Genomic DNA, 23,599 nt, shown 5'->3' with positions numbered 1-23,599 from the left:
TACTTCACCATTGATATTTCAGGTTGTATAATATAGTGCCTGACAACTCTCCATTTTTGGAACACATCCAAATTGTTTCTTATTCATTTTCCATTTCTGCCTTAGAACGAATTTCCTGCACTGGTAACTAGGTGAAGGATTTTGGAGTTATCTGGGGTAATGGAGACATCCTCCATTGCACCCCATGTTTGCTTTCTGTATTCCCCAGTTAGAGAAATCAAAGCGAGCAGTTGTATGTGAATGCATTTTATCAAACCAAGTCTCTACATGATAGGAGGCACTGCCATTACTAGGATAGTAACTCAGTAGAAAGAGTGAATCGAGAATATGAGGAATGAGAGTGGGGTCCAGACTAAAAGGCGGCCAGGGGTCCTGAACTGCCCCATCCAACTGAGGTCATTCTGATACCTACTGACCTGAAGCAGCAGGCCCACGCCCAGGTGCAGATCGTCCCAGACGAACAGGCAGAGGCTAGAGATGCTCATTCCTAAAGGCAGCAAATAATTCTGAGAATTGCAAGAACTCCATAAACTCTCTTCTCCAAAACTACAAAAATGTGCAGAAAATAATTACGAACAATTTTTAAGAGCTTACACTCTTTGAGGTTTATCCATGGGCTGCTGGAACCCTTAGGAAATAATGGCTAGAAGTGCCTCAGACACTGCCTGGCACACAGTAGGTGCTCAATGAATTACACTGCCTGGCACACAGTAGGTGCTCAATGAATTACACTGCCTGGCACATAGTAGGTGCTCAATGAATTATTTGTCTGATGAAGTGATTAAGGAGCCTTGTAAATACTGATTAAAACATGTATCACTCCATCCAATTTTTGAAACCAGTGCTTCTCAAGAACAAGCAGGAAAATTAATGTAATATTGTTTTGAAGTAGCAGTGGTGGTTTCAGGGCAGAAGCCCAGGGGCACTCCTTACTCTGCCTGCTCCAGTAACTAGCTGACATGGGAGTGCCTCGTCATTCTGGTTCAGACACAGGTGCAGATAGATGACTTCTCTATCCCACTTTAATTCTCTTTGAAGAGCATTCCCACGGACATTCATTTGCCTAAATTAACATATTCATGCTCGGCCGGGCGCGGTGGCTCATGCCTGTAATCCCAGCACTTTGGGAGGCTGAGGCGGGCGGATCACGAGGTCAGCAGATGGAGACCATCCTGGCTAACACGGTGAAACCCTGTCTCTACTAAAAATACAAAAAATTAGCTGGGCGTGGTGGTGGGCACCTGTGGTCCCAGGTAATCAGGAGGCTGAGGCAGAAGAATGGTGTGAACCTGGGAGGCAGATCTTGCAGTGAGCGGAGATCGCGCCACTGCACTCCAGCGTGGGCGACAGAGTGAGACTCCGTCTCAAAACAAACAAAAAAACAAAAAACATATTCATGCTCATAACCCCACTTTCAAACCAGTGATCTCAAAGATTTCTAGCAGCAATCCTATTCCATTCTTCCAATTACAGAAGGCAAAGAGAAACTGGATCTGGGAATCTCAGCGTTGAGCCTGCTGAGCAGAATGGCCATCCATTTGGGGTGGGGTGCTGACTCACTGCCCCTCTACATTGCATTTTGGGGTGTGGGGATTTCCAGAGCAGGATTCTCCAGAGAGGAGTATCCAAGCTCCCTCCTCCCTACAGCAGGGGGATGCTGGGCTAACTGCCTTGTTCGGGTCCCCCGTGAGTGGTCTGCTGTGTTTTGGTTGTTTGTTCGTGTGTGTTTTGCCTATGACTTTGCGAAATATTCCAAGACAAGAGCCAGAAAGTCTTGGTCTCTGAAGACAAGCACAATGTTGCTTTCAGCTTAAATATCTACTGGGAAACCTCAAGATTTTGAATGTCATCATTATGAAAAACAGAGATTACAAAAGGAAACCGTCGCATTTCACTCGGTGGCCCCCAGTGGGATTGGATCTGACCTGTGTATCTTTTCTTTGGTAGGTTTTAAGTCTTGACAAAATGTGCCTAAGAATGAAGACTCCAAAAAGGATGCAGTAGATTCGGGGGGAGCGGGGGTTGGAAAGAGGCTTAAATCTTCACATGACACCTGGAATATGGTCAAAATGTACCTGCTCAAGTTGAACCAGGTATTGCGTTTTCCTTTTACCCCATCGCTAGTGAAGACAACCACCGCCTGGGGAGACGTTCCTTTTCCGAGACACTCGAGTCCCGCCGCGTCCAGGACGCTCCGCTTTCCCCGCGCCCGGATCCTCCCGGGAACCCGCGCCCCGCCCGCGCGCTGGTCCCGCCCCCGCCGCCTCCCCGCGCGCAGCCGCCCGAACCCGCCCAGACTGAGCGCTGGAGGTGCCGCAGCCGCCGCCGCCGCCGCCGCGATGTGACCTTCAGGGCCGCCAGGACGGGATGACCGGAGCCTCCGCCCCGCGGCTCCCGCGGCTCGCCTCGGCCTCCCGGGCGCTCTGACCGCGCGTCCCCGGCCCGCCATGGCCCCTTCGCCCTCGCCCGGGCCCGCCGCCCTGCGCGGCGCGCCGCTGCTGCTGCTGCTGCTGGCCTTGGAGTGCGCGCTTGGTGAGTCCCGCGGGCCCGAGACCCCGTCCCCGGGCGGCCGGAGGAGGCTCCGGGCGCGGCTTGACGCGTCCCCCTCTCTCCCTCCGGGCAGCCGCGCTGTTGCCGGCGCGCGAGGCCACGCAGTTCCTGCGGCCCAGGCAGCGCCGCGCCTTCCAGGTCTTCGAGGAGGCCAAGCAGGGCCACCTGGAGAGGGAGTGCGTGGAGGAGCTGTGCAGCCGCGAGGAGGCGCGGGAGGTGTTCGAGAACGACCCCGAGACGGTGAGTAGCCGGCCGGCGGGATGCGGGCGGGATGCGGGGGAACCCCTGGCCCCCGCGCGCCTCTAACCCCTCCCGAGAGGCAGCGCTGCTGCCGCCCCCCAGCTCCGCCCGGCGAGGCCTGGCCTCAGGGCCCCAGGAGCCCCGGCCCGCCCCGCGTCCCCCACGCCCATCCCCCGGCGACCCCAGGATCCCCGCGCAGGCCGGTGAGACGCTGCGGGGCTGTGCGGGAAACGCTCGCTGTCAGACGCCTCCCCGCGGGGAAGCCGGGAGTCCGTTTCCAAAGTGCGAAAGAAACACAATGGTTAAAACCCAGACCGCTTCCTCGCCGCCCTCCCTCTACTGGCCTGGAGGTGAGGGACCCCCGGGCCGCGCCTCGTCCTCCTGAGAGGGGTGGAGAGCAGTCCCCTCCGGAAAGAGGAATTGAAAGGGCCGAGGGCGGGAACTGCTTGCGGCAGCAGGTCCAAAAATACGATTCCAGGAATCGAGCGGGGCCGCATGCGGGAGGGGAGGGCGGCTCCGCGGCCCCTTTCTGCCAGGTGCTCTCGTAGGGGCAGCGGGTGCGTCCAGGAGCCCGGCGGTGCTGGCCCCGGCACCTCGGTTAGGAATGTCCTTGGAGAAGGCGGGGCGCCCGGGGCCGCCTCCCGCAGGAGCCCCCGTGTGAGGACGGCCTGGCCACTCTTTCCTGCGGGCTCGGGAGCGGGTGACTTTGGAAAGTCCGAGAAGGTGTGGATTCCCATTGACGTCCCTCCCGCCCTGAAGTCAGGGTGATTTCACAGCGAAGTTTTCCGTTCTGCTGGAATGTTCCTTTTAAAGAATTCTCCTGGGGTGGAATAAATGTCACCTGAGATGAAAGAGTGGTTCTGGATGACCCATGGAGGCCTGTTTCCGCTTACATTTCTAGTGGTTGACTGGACCCCTCTTAGATCTGCCTTTCTGAAAGCTCCGAGGCTGTCAGATGACCATTGTGCACCTGTGGGCATAGCTCATCCCTGCAGAGATGACGCACCTGGGGCTGTTCCCCCGGGGGCTGCCCACAGCCGCACAGGCCCGTGCTCTCCTTCAGCGCAGCCTAGCTGGTCCGTCTCCCCGGCCTCTCTGTTTCCTGTTTCTTTAATGATGAATCCTGGCCTGTGCCGCTGGCTCAGGCAGGTGGGCCTGTGTGCCCTGGTCGCTCGGAGTCGCCGCCCAGCTGTGGGGTTGGTCGTGTGGCTGGTGCAGTGCCCTCCAACAGCGTCCTCACCCGAAACATTCTGTGTGCACATGGACTGTGGCATGGGGCGTCCTGGTGATGGGAGTTGAGGGCAGCAGGGTCACACTCACCCCACGGTACCCACTCCGCGCAGCCCTGCAAGGCCCCGCCGCAGCCCCTCCTCGCTGTCCTCCAGGACCCGCAGGACGCATGTCAGTCAGACCGAACGCTGCCTGGACGTACTGTGCTGTTCTTCCCAAGTCAGTCCCCTACCTGGTTTTCCAATTTTAATTTAATAACTTTGTTTACAAAGGTGTGAAATGAAGATAAGAAAATGAAAACAGCACTCAGGACCCCATCACTTTAATACAACTGTGGTTGCGTCAGATGGTTTCTGTGCTGGCATGTCCATCCCCTCATCCTCCTGCATGTGGCTGAGTGGCTTTGGTGCCGGGGAGGCCTCCCTCCCGTCCTCTCACAGCCTGGCCCCAGCAGCCTCTGCCGGCTTCTTTTCAGCGTCATCTCAGTTCCCAGAGTTCTGCCCTCCTTCCCAGCCCCCACGCCGAATGATAACAACCCGCTTTCCCTCTGGTTTTTGGATCTGGCCTTTAGCTTGCTGTCTGTTTCTGTTTCTGTTTCCGGTTCCTGCAGGCAGGTGGATGCTGGGGAGAGCCTGGTTGGGGCAGGGACAGGGTCCAGAGGCTGGCTCGAATCCCAGCCGGCTCCAGCACACCGTGCCTACCCCTTCCGGGACCCTAGTCTCCACTGCATCCTCTGCCACACCCTTGGGAGACCCCAGACCCAAGGGTACCGTCCAAGCACAACTTCCTGCTAATGCGTGAAAATCATCCATGAACTTCTCCTTGTCAAAGGCTAGGGGCTCCTTGTCTTTGAAATGTCGGTCACTTTACATTTTGTGCAGTGAGGCTGATTGAGGAAAAGGGCTGTGGCCTGAGCTTAAGAGGTGACCAGGACCTGGCCATGGTGACTGTCAGAGCATCCATGGGTCCCTGGCCTCCCCAGGCCCAGGGTCTTGATGTGTGGTCCTCCACGGGTGGTTGTAGGGAAGGTGGTCCCAGCCCCCTGCCATTTTAGGATGTGGGAAGTGCCTGGCTGCCATTAGTTAACACACACCTACCCAGCCCTGGCTGTTTCACCTGGGCAGCCTCCTATGAGGGAGGGAAGGGAAAGCTGGAGCCAGCTCTCCAGTGTGCTCACCTTCATGTCCACCTGCTAAACTGCTAACCTGCCCAAAGCATGTCCCACTGCCCCTCACTGGGGCTTCTTCCTGGTTGCACCTTCTTCCCGGAAGCGCCCACTCTGCAGCCCTTCCAGCAGGCAGATACTAAGCCCAGCACCCCTCCCAGGCTCCAAGCTCACTTGTGTGCTAACCTCTGTGCCCACCTGCTAACCTGCCTGAAGTGTGTCCCACTGCCCCAAGCTGGGGCTGCTTCCTGGTTGTGAGGCAAGCGCCTGCTCTGCAGACCCCCACCTTCCAGCAGGCGGATACTAAGCCCAGCACCCCTCCCAAGCTCTGGCCCTCACCAAACACCTGTGGTTTAAAGCCCAATTCTGCTGGAAGGGACACTCCTCCCACCTCCCCAGCCCTCTCTGCTGGAGCCGTGCCCCTCCCCCGACATTCCTCGAGGCTGGGCCACCCCCACATGCCTCCTTGCTCTCCACTGCCCAGACCTTCTCCTTATCTTGTTTTCCTTTTTATATTGTTATTCTCCCTCCCTGGCCTTGCCTCTCCCTGCTGGGTTAACTCCCCACTGTGTCTCTGCTAAAGCTTCCCAGGCCCAGTGCCTTTTTACTGAGTCCTTGAAGGCCATCAGGTTCCAGGGCCTGCTAAGATCTCCGTAATCACCCCTTGATTCCAGAAAGGATCCGAAACTAGAGACTTACCCCAGCCCAGCCCTACCGCCCAGGTCCTCCGGTGCCTGCCTGGGAGCCTGTTTGTGTACTTTGATCCCCGACCTGCATGCCAGAGAATCATCCAGGCTGTGGTTCCTGATCCCATCACCTGGCTTTATCTGAGATACAAACACGATATTCACCGAGGGCTGGTGGCCTTCCCTGAGGGTTGGCCTGGGTTAGCCAACCTGCACCTGCACCCACACCTGCACGACATGTAGCCAGGCCTGTGCTCTGAGGCCGGGTTTCCCTTCCCCTATCTCTTTCTTTGTCTCCCTCTGTGTTTCTCTCTCTGTCCCAGTCTCTCTCTTCTCCCCACTGCTGGTGGTGAGGAATTCTTTGCATGGGATGTTGGTGCATCCATTTTCAAACTTGCTGGCTCGTCGTGAACTGCATGTGCCCTCCAAGCACCTTTGCCCTGACCTTGTGGATTCTTTGGGAACAGCTGGGGAAGGGGTACCCTGTATGGAAATGAAAACCCCTCTGAGTTTCCACTTGGGGACAGCCACTCGGCTGGGACACAGGCCCAGATGTTGGGATGGCCTAAAGGGAGGTCCCCGCTGGAGGGGAGGGCTGTACAATGTGGGGACGCCTGCTGGGGAAGGTGATGGCCAGGCTGAGACCTCCCCTGCCCTGCCTTGACAGAAGCTGCAGCACACTCTCACACACAGGCACATGCACACAGATACATGTGCACATGCACACACATTCACACACAGACACCCACACAGATAGGTGCTGACTCATGGATACAGGTGCGCACAGGCACACACACCCCTACCCAGACACATGCACACATGTACATATGTTCCCATAGACACAGCTATACATGCACACACACAGGCACACACATACTAACAGACATGTACATACATATGCACATTCACATAGACATATGTACACACACTGACAGACATGCAGACATGCACAGGCACGCACATACTAACAGACGTGCACATACATGCACACATTCACATAGATATGTATACAAGTCACACACTGACAGACATGCAAACAAATACACAGGCACACACATACTAACAAACATGTACACATACATGCACACATTCACATAGACATGTACACACAGTCATACACTGACAGACGTGTACACACATGCATGACATGCACACGTACACACAGTCACATAAATAGACACATATACACACACAGGCACACATGGATGCCCAGCCACATGCATGCAGACACACACAGACGCATGCACCCTCTCACACACTTTTCTGTTTCCACAACTTTGGGGTCAGAAGACCACTGACAGCTGCATGAGGATCACTAAAACGTGAGACAAGGTCCCGGGGCTCTGTGTCCCCAGCTTCCTCAGACCCCCAGGGTCTCTCCACTCCCAGAGCCCCCTGCCTGAGGGGCCGGAGCCCTGTGGCCAAGGCCCTTCCTCCTGGGCCCATCCTGAGGCCTGCAGGTGGGCAAGTGGACCAGGGCCTGGCCTCCTCTGAGGGCCGTCTTCGGCGCTGGCTCAGCAGCCCTCTCCTGTGCCTGCACCTGTGCAGATGCTTGTTTTTACCCAGGCGTCTGCAGGCACTTGGTGCCAGGCTCCTCCAGGGCTTTCTCAGAGGCACGACACCCTCACCCCAGCCGGAGAGCTTCACATCTGTGGAAAACTCTAATTAAAGACGTTTTGAGAAATGCTGAACATCTCCCTTTGTTATTCAGGAACAAAACACCCTTTTAGGAAGCAAGTGCTTATGGCTTCTTTCTTGAGATTCTGAGTAAAGGGGCATTAAGCTTGCTAGCTGGGGCATGCCGAGCACTTCCCAGGTTATGGTTTTACCCCAGAGCGATTGATAGGCATCCAGGTTTCCTCATGCTTCGTTTTCCCCTGTTTCCTAAGGTTAAAATTGAGAGCTGTTTCTCCAATGCAAAGCTTATTGTTTAAGGGTTTCGTATTTGATGTTGGAAATGCTCTGGACCTTCCATGGTTTTTATATTCCAGTGATTTCACTGCAAACCTGGTGTGTATGCTTTGTAAATTTTGACCCTGACCAAGTGAAAGGTTCATTTTAAAAGTTTTAAAATAAATTTTAAAGGGGAGCTGGAAGTGGAATAAATTAAGAACAGTATCAGTTTTGCATTTCACTCTGACAGAGGCACTGTCTGCTCTGACGGATGTTGATTAAAAGTATAATATTCAAAAGAAATAGTAAAGTGCATTGGGCCTTGTTAATGTTCTACTAATTTTCTTGGGCTCCGTTTTCAAATTATAGGTGAAATTTTTTTCCTTCCAGTGTTAGTGCCTATGATAAGAAAATACATTTTCTCCCCATCTGTCCACAAACCTGCTAGACCCAGTTGTGTGACGACCTCCCCTTGGAACTTGGGCTCCATGGAAAACACACAGCTTGACCCAGCCAGCCCTCAGAGGGCCTGGGCCAGTCACTGCAGTGGCCGGATTCTCAGCATACAAAGGCCAAACGTTCGGCCAGGCTGGGACTGGCTCCCATCCAGGACCAACTGTCCACAGTACAGTAAGGCCACTCTGAGTCAACATTGTTTGTTTTCAGAATTGCTAAGTTGACCATCCCTGCAGAAAAGAGAGGGCTGCAGTGTGGCATTCCTGCCCACTCCAAATGAGGGCAGCCCAGACGCGGCAGCTCTCAGGGAGGTGCAGTGGGCTTTGGGTGTGTCTGGACCGTCTCCACCACACCTGGAAGGTACTGTTCACTTCCTTTTTACACTTGTGGGAAATACATGACAGTGTTTACAGGCAGGCCGGCTTTCCATTTATTTCAACCCTGACAATTGAATAGCAGTAGCAGATGATGAAACTGTTCACTTCCTGGTCACTCCTGTTCTCAGATCCATCACTCAGCTCGTCCGTCGCTCAGGTCGTCTGTTAGTCTGAAAGATGAATCGTGTACGGGTCCTCCTGAGAGTGCTGTTCTCGGGGTCTCCATGTGTGAAGTTGTTACATCCTCACCACAACTGTGTAACAGCTGTCACTGAGCCATTTTACAGATGTGGAAACTGAGGCCCTGAGAGGCTGTGGAGGGCTACAGTGTGTCCTGGGCATTTGAGCCCCCACACTCTGTCATTAACTTCTGTGCTCGCTGGGACTGGGGAAGAGCAGGACGCGGCAGCACCCCTGGCCCCGCTGTGTGCTCCTCTGTGTGCAGGCGACTGTGAGCGTACTGGCACCCACGTGAGGGCTGAGTGGTGCTGGTGTGGGTGCATAAAGTACAGGGCAGCTGCGGAGAGCTGGGTGTGTGTCAGTGGCTCGGAGCATGAGTCTCATGAACATGGCCTGCCAGGTGCGTCATGCTGGGCTACAGAGCCCATGGCTCCACCATAAATGGTGGTTTTGTGTTTGAACTTGAGTGTTGCTACTCAATGAGGTCAGAGGAAGGCACCAACCTGCAGGCCTGGCTGGTCCCTCACAACACGGAAGGCAACTAGTCCACTAGAGAGACATGTGTCCTGGCCACTGGAGGAGTCCAAGCGACCTTTAAGTCTCACCAGTCCTCAGAGCAACCCAGGTGAATTTGGGGCCTGGGCCTGGTCGTCTGGCCGAAGACCAGCTCAACTTGGATAAAGCTGGAGGAGAAGCCTGTCCTTCAGGCAGCTGCCGGGGCGTCTGTGATTTCTGCTTGTGTGCACACTTGGCGACTGTTGGTGGTGGTCGCGGTCAGGGCATCTGGTTGCCTTTACTGTCCTTACACCAGCTGGGCAGAGCTCAGGCCAGGAGCCCAGTGGGAGAGGCCGGGGCGTGACTCCCGGCGCAGAAGCGGCAGTGGCACACCGGCGTCCGAGCACAGCTGTCCCTGCCAGGCCCCGGCGGGGTGGATCTTTGGGTTGAGTCACGCCCGATGGTGCAGCCACCCTTTCAAGCGAACTGAGCTGTCCAGCGTCCCATGGAGCAGCTCCCCTTGGATCTGGAGAGGCCATAAATAAACCTCCCCATTTGTAAGCCGAGAACAAACACGAACTTTGCAATCGTATTTGTCCTGGGATCATAGAACGTGGTGGCTGGCAAGACCCAGGCGTCCTCTCATCCTGTGCTTCTGTGAACAGGTCAGTAGCTTGTTGAGGGACTGGTCCCAGTTCGCTTTTTGTGGGGAAGACGCCGATGGAAGCCCAGGCCCCAAACTCCAAAGTTAGCACATTTTCTTGGAGCAATCGACACCTCCTAAGGTGAACTTGGGTCCAAGGCACGTGTGTGTGACCTGAAGCTTGGGCACCGTGTGCAGGAGACGCCCTCGCCGGAGGTGGGGACTGAGTCCACATGGTTCTAACTGCAGAATCACTGGCCCTGTGCTCATGACTATTTTATTTTGCTGTTTTATATGATCACAAAGTACACTGTCTTGTTTTTCCCAAAGCATTTGCAGTGAGACATCCCACTTCCTCCCCACGGCAGCTGTTGCGGACACGAGGCTAGTCCCAGGACAGCGATACCACCGGGGCCGGGGTGGGCACAGAGGAACCCTCTTCCTTCCTCCTCCCCTCCCTCTGCTCCCCTGCAGACTGGCCTCTCTTTAGTCAGCACTTTCCCGGGCTCCCTTCTGCCCACCACATGCAGACAGTGGTGTGTCCTGGGCCTCTCTCCTTGTAGTGTTTCTTGTGGCCAGCATCCCTCCCATCCGACAGCTCTGTGGCTTCCTGACTGGCTTCTCTCAGGGCCCGCAAGGATGCTGCCAAATGGCCAGAGACAGTCACCGCTCTGCACTTAAAAGCAGGCAGCCCTCGGCGCGGCTTGCCCTGAAAGACAGCGGGCCTTCCTCGCTGAGAGCCTGTGCTGGCCCAGGGCCTGTGGGGGCTACAGCTCTGTTCCTTCCCTGCGTCCACGCTCACGTGCTGAATGTTGTGCACCACGGGACACCCTACTGGGGGCTGTCGGGAGCATGCTCTGTGTTTGGGGCAGAGACGGGCGGAGTGAGTGTCAGCATTACTGCTGTGCAGGGTGAGTCTCAGCATTACTGCCGTGCAGGGGGAGTCTCAGCATTACTGCCGTGCAGGGGGAGTCTCAGCATTACTGCTGTGCAGGGTGAGTCTCAGCATTAATGCTGTGCAGGGGGAGTCTCAGCATTACTGCTGTGCAGGGGGAGTCTCAGCATTACTGCTGTGCAGGGTGAGTCTCAGCATTACTGCTGTGCAGCTGCTGGAAGCCACTCGAGCTCCTCTGTCTTGTTTGCCACGAAGCCCATGAGAGACACTGATGTATGTCTCGGGGCTTCTGTGAGAAGAGCTTGGTTACCCACCGGTTCAGGTACCACGTCAGTGCTGTGGGGCATGGTGGGGTGCTCACAGCTGTGCAGTCAGCTACAGAGGCGGTTCCCAGCATCCACATCTGACCTGGCAGTCACACCCAGAATGAGCTCCCAGGAAGAGGGCTCCCAGCAAGGGAGGGCGCACCTGGGCGTGAGCTTGGAGGAGGGCAGAGGCACCTGTCACCACTGACCCTGGGTGCGGATGGGCATGCCGGGTGTGCTGACTGTGCTTTCCTGGAGCCTGTCTCCCTCCAGGTCAGCCTGGGGTCCTCTGGGCTGGGGGCCAATGGCACTGCTTCCTGTGGGCAGTGGGATCAGCACTTCCACTTTGCTCAGGGCTAGAGCAGGCTGCTGCGGGTGTGAAGACTTAGGAAATGAATTCGGAAGGAAGGAAAGGATTTTGCACTTCCCAAGCTAGAAGAACACGAATAGAGCCGTGCTGCCAGGCCAAGGGTCTGTAAGACGGCGGCTCTTCAGAGGCTCTGCAAATGCTGAGAAAGGAAGGCTCCCCAAGGGCAGTTCCTGTGGGCGTTACTCTGAGTTTTCTCATAGAAGTCAAGTTCTTGGAAAACAACATTATGGTCAAAGGGTTAGTGAATTCTTGTGACCATTTCCCATGGAAAATATCAGAGAAAGTTATGGTGTTGATAAACAGAGTCCCTGCGCTCAGCAGTCTCAGCCCACTTGTCAAGTAAGATAAAGATTTTTGGAAACAAAATTTATGGTTGTTATTTGCTAAACAGAGTAATACATTCTTAGCACACTCTGAAAAATAACCACTATTTGCTGTGTGAATGCAGATGAAACGCACACAGAAAGATTTATGCAGGACTGACATCGGGTGTTTGCAGAAGGTTCTCCACATTCACTGACCTCTGATCCTCACTGCAGCTCTGCAGGGACCGTGGCCCAAGGATGAGTGAGCGTCAGGTCGGGCCGTGCCCTTAATCCCCTGGCTGCCCCTCACCACCAGGCAGAGACCTTGCTGAGCCCCAAGGAGTTAAAGTGTATTCAGGGATGAAGGTGTTTAGGAAATGTTCTGGAACCTTCCAAACTGACCTTAGGCTGTGCGAGGTGCTTCCAGTTCAGTGCACTTTGGGCCCAAAAGTGTTTCCTGTCTTGTTAACACGCTGTGTTGGGTGCCATCACCGCATGGAGGTTTTGGCCATTTTTAAAAAGTGAATGGGCCCTCCAGGGTCTAGTTGGATCGAGAGACCACTGGAAACCGTCACCAAGCTGCAGGCGGGTAGGCAGGGGCCCCAGAGCAGGCCTAGGGAAAGAGTCCCCCCCACCCCTTGGAGGGTCTCTTCACGTGCTGGGTGCTGCTTGATTCCTGTGGCGGCATGGGGAGGTCACCCCACCTTGTTCTGAACCACAGCTCTGGGTGAGGAAGCCTGTCACCAGGTCAAAGGTCATTTGGGGGTTGGGGCGTGAGAACCGCAGTGCCCTGCTGATAGGGTTGCTGCATGGGTGGCCAGGCTACAGCCTGGTCCCCAAGGCCGGCCCATCCTGGGGACCCTGTCTGCAGCTCCCTGCCATGCTTGACCTTTGCCCTGTGGGTGGCTTTGAGCGGGGGAGACCTGGGTCTGGTGGTGGGCAGGGCAGGGGCGGAGGTGGGCTTGGGTCTTTGTGACACTGCACCAATTCCCATGGATTCTGCCGGCACCCACTGCTCTCCCGAGCAGGGCAAAGGCAGCAGAGGCGGATGCCGGGGTCCGGAGGTGGCATCTACTCATCAGATACTTTGCAGTTTTATAACAAATTTGGGGCCTCATGTTAGACCCCAGCCAGACCGGGCTCCTGTCCTGGGGCTCAGCTCCCTCCAAGCTGCTTCAGGTTCAGTTTCCTCCATGCTTATAAAACCGAAGGCAATGGGCGCACTCAGGGAGGCGTCAGAGGAGGCACCGATTCCGCTGTTCACACGGGGACCTTCTGCAGACGGGGCTCCCAGCCTCGACCAGCCCTGGCACAGGGACGTCCAATCTTTTGGCTTCCGTGGGCCACATTGGAAGAAGAAGAATTGTCTTGGGCCACACATAAAATTAACACTAACAGTAGCTGATGAGCTAAAAAGAAGGTCTGTGCCTAAAGCTCATGTTTTAAGAAAGTTTACGAATTTATGTTGGGCCGCATTCACGGCCATCCTGGGCCACTCGCAGTTGCTCCAGAGCCTCGGGAGCACGGGCCGAGCACCTGCCCTGCTTCACCCAGGGACAGGGCCCTGCGCTGACCAGAAGGCTGCTGCCCTCCGAGTCGTCCCTGCCAGGAACAGCAAAGCACACAAACCTCCGAGAGACCTAATGGCTGCATCCTCCATGCAGTGGGCACCACGCTTGTCACCTGGAAGACTGGGTTTGGCAGATGTCAGTTAATAACAAGGATGTAAGTTTTAAAATCACGTGGGGGTTTGTAAACTAGAGGAATTACAGCACAAATACTTCCATATTATTAAAAGAAACAGACTGGGAGCATTGATTTTGACTTTTCTTCCAAGTACTTATCTATGATTTAAGTGAAACTGAGCATTCAGTGCTCTGTGGGAGTGAAAACTGCAGGACCTTGCACTTGCCCACTCATTCATTCATTCACCCATCCACCCACTCATTCATTCAACTCTCCATGCACTCGCTCATCCATCCATCCACTCATTCCTTCATTTATTCATCCATCTCCATCCATCCAGTCACCCATTCACCCACTCATTCATCACTCATCTATCCACTCACTCATCTACCCATTCACTCATCCATTCACCCACCCACCTATTCATTCATTCATTTATTCATCTATCTACTCACTCTCATTCACCCACTCATTCCTTAATTCATCTGTCCATCCATTCATCCATCCACCCACTCATCCATTCATCTACTCACTCATCCACCCACTCACTCATTCTTTCATTCATTCATCCATTCACTCACCCATCCACCCACTCATTCATTCACTCATCTAGCCACTCACTCATCTACCCACTCATTCATTCATACACCCACTCATCCATCTATTCACTCATTGTTTTATTCATCCATTCATCCACTCACCCATCTATCTACGCATTTATTCATTCACCCACTCAGTCATCCATCACCTCATTCATCCATCCATCTCCATTCATTTACTCATCCATCCACTCATTCATTCTTTCATACACCCACTCATCCATCCAGTCATTCATTTGTTCATCCATCTCTATCCACTCATCCATTCATTCATTCCCATTCACTCATTCATTCGCTGATTCATTCATTTATTCATCCATCCACTCATCCATCCATGCATCTGTCTGCTCACTCATCCATCCTACTCACTAATCTATCCACTGATTCACTCATCCATCCATCCATTCATTCATCTGTGCATTTATCCATACATGCATCTATCCATCCATCTATCCATCTGTCCATCCATCTGTTCACTCATTCATCCATTCACTCATCCATCCATCCACCCACTCACTCATGCATCCATCTGCCCATCCACTCATTTATTCACCCGTCCGTTCTTTCACGCACTCATCCACTGTCCATCTGTCATCCATCCATGTGTTTGGTGATGGCTCCTGAGGCCTCTGGGGGACAGTCAGCACCAGGCTCGGTGCTGGGCAGGTAGATGTTGTCTTTTTCCTCTTGAAGCTTCAGCTGACAGTGCAGTGGCTTGGGGTTTGCTCACTTATTTTTATCTGTAGCTGTTCAAATAAAACAGAAGCAGATTCCTGGGGAAAGGATTTCCAGGGGCCAAATGGCGCCATTCCCAGCCTGGGAATCCCAGCTTCTTCCCCCTGTTGCCCTCACCTAACCCCAGCATGCCAGCCCATTACCACAGGTCTTGCTCTTCCTAGGTCGAGAAGAAAGAGAGTCAGTGTGTACGTAAGGAGCTCCTGGTTCTAAATCTCGGCCTCCTGAGTGGTGGCCTCTGCTCCATGGGGACTCCTGGGGGTGCTGCTCTGGAGGGTTGGCTAATGCAGGGCTTCAGGCCAAGGTTTATGCACCTGAACAAGTTGTAGTGCAGACAGGGGCGGGAGGGTTTTGAGAACAAAGTGCTCTGTGTTTGGTTCTGAAGGTCAGGATGCTTATCTGGGTGCCTTTACTCAAAGCCATTTCTGGGTCTTACATCTTTGGCTAGAATGTTCTCAGGACAACGTGAAATGTCTTTCAGGAGTGTATACCAGACTGTTCTCAGGACAACGTGAAATGTCTTTCAGGAGTGTATACCAGACTGTTCTCAGGACAATGTGAAATGTCTTTCTTTCTTGGGAATGTATACCAGACTGTTCTCAGGACAATGTGAAATGTCTCTTTTTCTTTCTCTCAGGAGTGTATAGCGTTTTTAGGTTTATTTGTCTTAGCTTTGCTCTTGCTCATGGTTTAACCATCTTTCCCCTAGTTCGCTGGTGGAATTAGCACATGCTTTCTGCCGCCATTACTGCCTCAAATAATCAAACATGCAAATTAGGATACAGTGCCCAGGTTATAACCCTGTGCTTTTAGAAACCCCATTCCCATAGGTGTGGCGAACTGAGAGGAGATTGGCGTAGTTTTTCCATGAATAATGCCTTTTTGCAACAATAAAACTTGGTATTAATACAGATTACACATTAAGTAGTATGACTAGTCTTGATTTTGAAAAATAGAACGCACTTGCTGTTAAGCTGTGGTAATGCAAGCATTTGCGTATAGTTAGGCCGTTTGCTCACTAGTTCTTAGCTGTTTTCAATCCCTGGCTTCCTAAACCTGAGAGGACACCTTTTGCATCCCTCCTAAGTCTTTTATTTCAGAGCCAGAGCCTCCCGCTTTGAGACAAAGCCCCATCACTTCCCTTCTCCTTCCAAGCCTAGAAACCTGGTGCTGCCTCGTGTTGCTGCAGGACTCCATCAGGGCTTACTTGGTATGGCTGTTCTTGCCTTTTCTTGGAGTTTGCCAACCCATGACTAAAATTGGAAGTAAGAGAAATGAGGGCAGGCATGAGGGTGTGTGTTCCAGGTCTGCAGCCCTCCTGACCTTCAGGGCGGCCGCCCTCCCAACAGACATATAAGCTGAACACCAGCTCACCCTGACCCTTCCTTTCTCTTAAGGAAGTAAGAGTTTAAGAGCATCCCATCTTTCCTAGAACACAACTTTGTGAAAACACATCCAAGCAGGCCTCTGGAGGGTGTTGGCAAGGCTGGGGCGGGGCCTCCAGGCTCTTCCCACAAAAGGTGTGGCGAGGCCAGCAAGTGTGGGAAACAGGTGGGAAGGAGGCAGAAAAGCTGTGCAGAGCCAGCACATGAAGCCAGAGGCGCATTGCAGATGGCGCTGGGTACTGCCTCTGTCTGCTACTCTGCAAAATGCTACTAGCGCCTGCTAATCCTGACCTTCATGCCCCCAGGTGAATCCCATAACCATCCTGAAGCCAGGTTTCCTCATTCCTGATAATGGGATTAAAAAGACCTTCCTGGGTGTTATTTGTGAGGATTTCATAAAATAGTGTAAAAATGCTGACTCATTCCCAGCATCGAGAGGCCGCTGGGACTATTCTGCCATGACTGTGGTTTCTTGGTTTAGAGCCTTTAGGGCCAAACTGCTGGCATGGTTGACCCTAAGCTGGAGATTAGAGGCTGCTTTAACCAGCCTGTGGCCCTAGAATCTGTGGGCCATGGCAAAAGGATCCTGAAGAAGTTTCTGGCCGGCCTCTGCTGGCCAAGTGACAGGCAGGTGGTTCCAGGACCCGACAGCTCACTTGTGTCAAATGTGGACCTCGTCAGTGTGCTTTCCTGGATAAGAAGACCCTTCGTTACAGCTTTTGTCCTCATCCAGTACTAATTTTGTTTCACCAATACAATAAGTGCAAATCAATGCCCGTGTGCCGAAAGAAAGGTGTTTGGGGTTTTGAGAGACCTTTGTGTCAACAGGGAACTAAGTCTTTGGGTTTTAGAGACCGTTATGTCAACAGGGAACTAAGAGTGGGGTTTTACTTGGAAGCATTCTTGTCCTCCTGGGCAGGCCTCTCCCCTGGACACACCGGGTGGCACTTCCTACGCAGCTGGAAATGGCCCTGGCTTTGCTTGCTGGTCTCACAGCAGCTGTGCCCCGGTCACTTCTCCTCGGTCTCCTGGGTGGGGCGGCCCTCCGGCTGCCCCGAGAGCAGCCTCTGATTAACCAGCTGATGCTTATGTTGTTTAGAGACCCTCGTAGCGTGCCGGTCAATGCTTGCCTTTTCTTTTTCTTTTTCCACAGGATTATTTTTACCCAAGATACTTAGGTAAGTCTCAATTACTTCTCTACTCTGGTTGTCGTAGAGGCATAGTTGGGGGTGCGTGTTTCATGTTGGAGGAGTCTCCTCACCACGTAACTCTTGGAAGGAAGAGTCTTAATCACATGGTGCACGTGGAACTGCCTGGAACATGCAGGTCAGAAACAAGTTTCTCTGTTTATTTTATACCACAGCTTTATTCCGTGTTAGTGGAACCTCAGGCGAATGCTGTTATCTGCAAACCCCTTCTCTGAGTTGATACCAGGCTCAGCTCCTTGTCAGGACGTGTAATTGATTTTGTCCTCCGGTTTTCTGATCTCAGGACTAATCACTTCTGAAGTCATTGAGGACCCCAAAGGGGTCCATGTTCATGTGGGCTGTACTGACTGATATTTACCGTATTCTTAATTAAAACCGTGAACACTGAATAGTGTTTCTGTTTAATTTGAAGAACGGGAATGCACAGACGTTATCTCAGCCAATCAGAGCAGCTGGTGCATGTGGGGCGGCCTCTGGAGACCCCCACTGTACACTTGGGAAGGGAGGACAGCAAGAAAGTGAAACCCAGAGACCCCGGGTCAGCCTGTTTAACTGACGCCATCTTAGAGCTCTTTGAGTGCATTTCACTTAGAAGGAGAGAAGGGTATTTCAAGGTCTTCCTTTTTAATGTTGCAAAGTGCATTTTAGTAAATGTCGTCTTAAAGGGTCCTTCCCTGGGTCCATATCTGGAACAAACACAGTGGGTCTGGCACTGGCCCGGAAAGCTCAGGCACCAGCCAGGACTGAGTCCTGAAGAAGGGGGTGGCCAGCTGTCCACGGCACACCCACAGGAGGCCTTGCGCTGTCCATCCATGCCTTTCTGTGCCTGGATAAGCAACATAACCCGCTGAAGGGCGGGGTCGGGAGGCCCCGCACCGTTCTGCACAATCTCACGTTTCTGGTCATCCCTGGATGTGCATATGCCAGGCCTCGCCTCCCCCCGCCGCCCTAGCGAGATGTCTGCTGTCAAGCTGTGTCCAGCCAGCCAGAGAGCATGGAGGGGCTTTCTCCAAAGCAGAGTGGCTTTCCAGTTAAGCACAGCGTTTCCCAACAGGGGTCAACTGGAAAATGGAGTTTAGCTTTCCGAGTACTGTCAGGAACTTAGTGAACATTCCCGGTGATTCTCCCGTACGGCAGGAGGAACCCCCTCGAAACGGCGGGCGGTGCTTTACCCACTTGACGACTGTGGGTGCACAACTCCGCTGAGTTGGTGGAGGCGGTTTCCTGTTTGTTGGGGTTGGGGCTAAAATGTTTTGTATTAACACAAGCTAAGCGGCATTGTTTCTGGAGGATGACAGCACCCCAGGTAAGGAGAGTCATTGCCTCTCCGGAGCTTCTCAGAAGCGGAGACTCTGCAGTCCATCCGGTCTCGTAAGGATGACTGACATCCATTCCCTTTCTTCCTGCAGACTGCATCAACAAGTATGGGTCTCCGTACACCAAAAACTCAGGCTTCGCCACCTGCGTGCAAAGTAAGTCGGCCTCCTTTGCGCCTTCCTGGGAGCACTGTGGGTTTGGGTGGCTTTAGGTGGCTTTAGGCTTGGCTGTGGTTTGTGGAGGGCCCTGAATAGTTCTGTTTTTTAAGGAGCTGTGGTCCCTTCCCGAGGCCTGCTCCCTTTTCACCAAACTTTCTTTTCTAAACAAGTAAATTTTGACGTTTTTAGCAATAGGCAATAAATGCACATGGAACAAAATGTAAATGTTTCACAGGGTGTGATGTGAAAGCCCACCCCCGCCTCTGAGTCATCCAGTCAGACACCACCGTACTTACGGTTCCAAGAATCTTGTGCTCAGACATGTAAACATGTGTGAGCGGCCTTCTGCTCTTCACACGCTTGGCAGCTTAGCACACGCGGTCTGTCCCATACCTCTGCGACTCTGTCTGCACAGGAGACCCTCTCTTAGCGTGTCTCACCTTCATGCTGGCATTTCCAGCCGGTGCATCATGTGAGCTTAGCCCATGCATGTTGGCTGATGTCCAGATTATTTCCAATTTACATCATTATAAACAAAACTGGCATGACATCCTCGTGTACCTGTTGCCTCCCACACGTCTGAGTGTCTGCGGGATGCGTTCCCAAGGATGGAATCGCAGAGGCAGTCCTCATGTTTCCTTTGGATACAGATACTGCCAAATTATCCCAGAGCCGACCTTAGCCTCCGCCCCTTCAGGGGTGAATGAACTGTTTTTTTTTTTTTTTTAAACTTTTGATCTCTTCCAATGTAACAGGCGAGAAATGACATCAGTCATTTCAGGTTTTTGTTTTGTTTGTTTGTTTGTTTGTTTAATGAGTAAAGCTGTGCTTCATAGGTTTAAAAACTGTATTTCTTTTCCTATAAACTGTTGTTTATATTTTTTGCCTATTTTTCTCAATTTGTAGGAGTTTGCAAATTAGCCATTGGTAGTAAAGTTATCAAAAATTTTTTCAGCTTGCCACAAGTCTTTCTTATTATTTTAAAATTATCATAAAATAAGATTGATTGTTTTGGGTGTCCTGTGTGAATTTTAACGTATCTGCGGCACAACCCACAGAGCTCCCCTCACACTGGGTCTGTGGTCCCCTGGTGTCATGTGTGTCTGGTTTTAGATGAAAGGCCACCTTGGTGAGTCCCCGCGGGCACCGAGAGCGGAGGCGTGGCGGTACAGAGTCATCTTGGGAGAGGCAGGAGTCTCTTCCCAGGCATGGCTTTGGAACTGGATCCCAGTCAGTGGAAGGAGTCAGAGGTGGCTCAGTCCCACTCCCTAAGCCCCACGCACTGTCTGGAGGCATCTCCAGGCCTCCCAGACTTGGATCACAGAACCCAGCCCAAGAGCCACAGGCAGAGGAAACGCTCAGTGTAAACATGGGAATGGGAGGGTGGCCCTGCCGTGTGGCCCGGCTCGCCCTGACCACAGCCATGCACAGTAGCCCGGTGCTACACAGGGCTCAATGTCTGCATCTGGGGCAGAGGCTCCCGTGAGCTCCGAGGAGACAAGCAGATCCTGCCACGCGTGCTTTATCTTAGTGATTGCTAAACCAATCTCTTCTTCTAAATTCTATATTCACACTTGTTATATTCTCTTAGTTCCTGGGCTTTAGGCTTCTCCCCAAGATTACAAAACAGTTATCTGCTGTTAGGTGTTTTCATCTGTGGCCCGCCTGTAATTTCTTTTGATATGATGGACAAGGTGGGGATCTAGGCACAGTTCCTGCCCCAACACCACACATTTGAAGTCTGTCTCATCCCCGGTGCCTCACCTATCCCAACACCACACATTTGAAGTCTGTCTCATCCCCAGTGCCTCACCTGCCCCAACACCACAAACTTGAAGTCTGTCTCACCCCAGTGCCTCACCTGCTGCTGTCCTCATATGCTGGGTATTTGGGAGATTTTCTGCTGGGTTTCCACAGGCCGTGGCCGCAGCTTTAGACTCAGCTTCATGCACGCGGGTGGGTCTCCTATGCCCTCCTCAGTCTTTTTTCTGGTTGTCTTGCTTATTTTTTAAAAAAACTAAACCTTAAAAATATTCTTAAAAATCTAAAAAAGCCCTTTTGATATTTTTAACTGGGCTTGCAATTCATATTTCGGAGACCGTGTCTGAACAGCGTTGCGCTTTCCTAACCCCGGCACCGTCCCGTCCATCTCTTGGAGCACTTTTCTTCCTGTGCGTCCCGTGCTTCCTTTGCTAAGTTCACGTCTGGCTATTTGTAGCAAAGAAGGCCGTCCTTTTCATGGCATCGCCTCGCGTGGATGAAGAAGACTGATTGCTACATGTTCCTTTCTGTTCCTGCCGCCCAATAGAGTTATCTTGTTTTGGTTTATTATTTCCTTTGTGGCATCAGCGTCCCCAAGTACAGCCAGCTGGGGAGAGGAGGGCAGGGTCAAGATCCTTGAGTTTGTTCCCTGTGTGATAGGAAGAGAATCTCTTGCTGTGGCTGGTGCCAGAGGCAACACATGCAGTTTCTAACGGGTCCACCTGCCCTGCCTGTGGCCTGGGGCTCTCAGCTTCTCCTCCAGAGCACGTGGCTGGGGCCTCTGATGTTCGTGTGCCTCAAAAGACGCCTGGCGGTGAAGAAGGTCCTTTGGTGGCTTGGCCACAGCAGGCAGCCTCACACTCCCCTGGGAAGGCGCCTCCCGGAGGACGCGGCTGGGGCAGCCTCGCACCCTGTTCCTGTTCATCGGTTCCCTCATGAAAATTCTCTGACTTGGTGCTCACGGTGCTGTACTGGCTTCAGTTCACTGGTTATCGGTTGTTGTGAAATTAAAGCCATAGCCCCATAAAGTCCAAATTCAGCCCCAGACAAGCAGGCCCCCAGCAGGCCTTGCATGGGAGCCTGTGGCCCTCAGGCTGTCCCAGGACCCAGGCGGCACAGTGGACGAGGGAGGAGGCCTGGGAAGAGTGTAGGCTGTGTTCCCAGGTGCCCCTGAAGAGCCTCTGCTTCCATTCTTTCCTTTCCCACGGACACATCCAGCCTCTCCACTGCGAACGTGCCCGTCCTGCCCTAGCGGCCATTTGGTGCTTGGATTTCTCGGCTCCTTTGACCCATGGGTTTCCCCAGGAAGGTCAGGTCCCCACAGACGGTGGCCCAGGCAGTGGTCACTGAGCCCCGGCTACCAGGATCCCACCCCCGCCACGGGGAGTGTCCCCTCGCCCTTCCCTCGGGCAGACAGGGCTCTGGTCCTCGCTCGTCACCACCCAGGGAGAGGCCCTGGCCGCCCGCACTGGCTTCAGATTCCAGCCACAGCCACGGCCGCTCCCTTCTGTCTTTCAACGCAGTCAGGGGCCGAGCTGAGATAAACCCTTCACCTCCTGAACTCTCCGCAGGTGCTGGCGCCCAGGGCATGACCAGCCAGGCCACTGATGCCCTAGGCCCAGCTTGCGGGATGGGGGTCAGGGAGGTGGGCGGGGTCAGGGAAGTGGGTGCCCTCGGGGACCTGCAGAGGTTTCTGTCTCCATCGCTTTCCCTGTTGTATGGAGGAAATTCCACAGATATTTGCTGGGCACCGGCTGAGTGTCCACCCCTCAGGTGTGCTTCCGTCCTTGCATCCTAGAGGTATCAACACATTCCCAACAGGGAAATAAACAGATGAGTTGGGGGAGGCCCCGGGGCAGGCGGCATGAGACTGGGGACCGCTTAAGAGCTGGGCATCCGGCAGGAGCGGGCACTGTCCCTCAGCCTCAGGCACAGAGGTCTTTCCAATGGGCGTTACAGGCAAAGTCAAGACCGGGTTCCCAGCCCTTTGCATCACATGGGCAGGTGTCCACTTCTGAAATGGCTTTAATCTCTAATCAAACATCATAGCGGCAGCGCACAGCATCCCCCAGACATCCCTCCACGGTGGGGGCCTCTGAGGGTGTCAGGTTCCGGTGCCGGAGGGTTAGGCCCTGCACAGGCCACCAGCCCTGCACGTGTCTGACTCCCTCCTGCCCCCAGAGCCTCTTCATCTGAGGCCAGGGTGGGGAAGCGGATGAGCCCCTCGTTTCTCTAGTCCAGGCCAGACCTCCCCATTCCAGGCCCTGCTGTGACCACGTCGACGTCTCCAGACGCCCCGCAGACACAGCACCCAGGTACAGCCGGGCGACAGCAGTGTCAGGGATGGGGCCCCGGCTGGCTCCTGGCGGCTGTGCTGATGCAGAATCCCTGGTCCTGGTCCTTGTTTCCTCGTAACTCTGAAGGCCAGCCCCAGCCCCTGTGTGCTTCAGCGTAGAAGGCGTTTATAGCGACCGGCTGAAAATAGCATCTTAGAAATACTTCGAAACTCGAGTTCCATCCACACCCACAAGTGTTCTGTTGTCAGTCATTTGTGCAAAACAAGCAAACTGGAGATGTATGGAGGAAACTGTGGGGCGTACGGAGGAAACTGAGGCTTATAGAGGAAACTGTGAGGCAGACTGAGGAAACTGAGGCTTATGGAGGAAACTGAGGCGTATGGAGGAAACTGTGAAGCGTACAGAGGAAATTGAGGCATATGGAGGAAACGGGCATACGGAGGAAACTGAGGCGAATGGAGGAAACTGAGGTGTATGGAGGAAACTGGGGCATACGGAGGAAGCTGTGGGGCGTATGGAGGAAACTGAGGAGTATGGAGGAAACTCAGGCAGACAGAGGAAACTGTGGGGTGTATGGAGGATATTGAGGCGTATGGAGGAAATTGTGGGGCATATGGAGGAAACTGTGGGGCGTATGGAGGAAACTGAGGCGTATGGAGGAAA

The 23,599-nt window shown here is 53.5% G+C and overlaps 1 protein-coding gene across 2 annotated transcripts in view; it reads left to right on the top strand.

The window, feature by feature from the left end:
• Positions 1 to 1,846: 1,846 nt before the first annotated feature.
• GAS6 (growth arrest specific 6) overlaps positions 1,847 to 23,599 on the top strand; it is a 44,486-nt gene continuing 22,733 nt past the window's right edge. The window contains exons 1-5 of one of the 2 annotated variants that reach the window (XM_032151423.2): positions 1,847 to 1,943; positions 2,125 to 2,532; positions 2,624 to 2,790; positions 17,349 to 17,373; positions 18,813 to 18,875. In XM_032151423.2, the coding sequence (XP_032007314.1) occupies positions 2,448 to 2,532; positions 2,624 to 2,790; positions 17,349 to 17,373; positions 18,813 to 18,875 (340 nt within the window). In that variant the 5' untranslated portion in view covers positions 1,847 to 1,943; positions 2,125 to 2,447. Of the gene's footprint in view, positions 1,944 to 2,124; positions 2,533 to 2,623; positions 2,791 to 17,348; positions 17,374 to 17,410; positions 17,522 to 18,812; positions 18,876 to 23,599 lie in introns of those variants that run through there. The other variant, XM_058438125.1, reaches the window with a different exon arrangement.

This window comes from Hylobates moloch, unplaced genomic scaffold (assembly GCF_009828535.3).
Source record: "Hylobates moloch isolate HMO894 unplaced genomic scaffold, HMol_V3 SCAFFOLD_4, whole genome shotgun sequence".
Taxonomy (NCBI): Eukaryota; Metazoa; Chordata; class Mammalia; order Primates; family Hylobatidae; genus Hylobates; species Hylobates moloch.
Note: the sequence above shows the minus strand (reverse complement) of the source record. Positions and strands in the feature narration are given on the sequence as shown.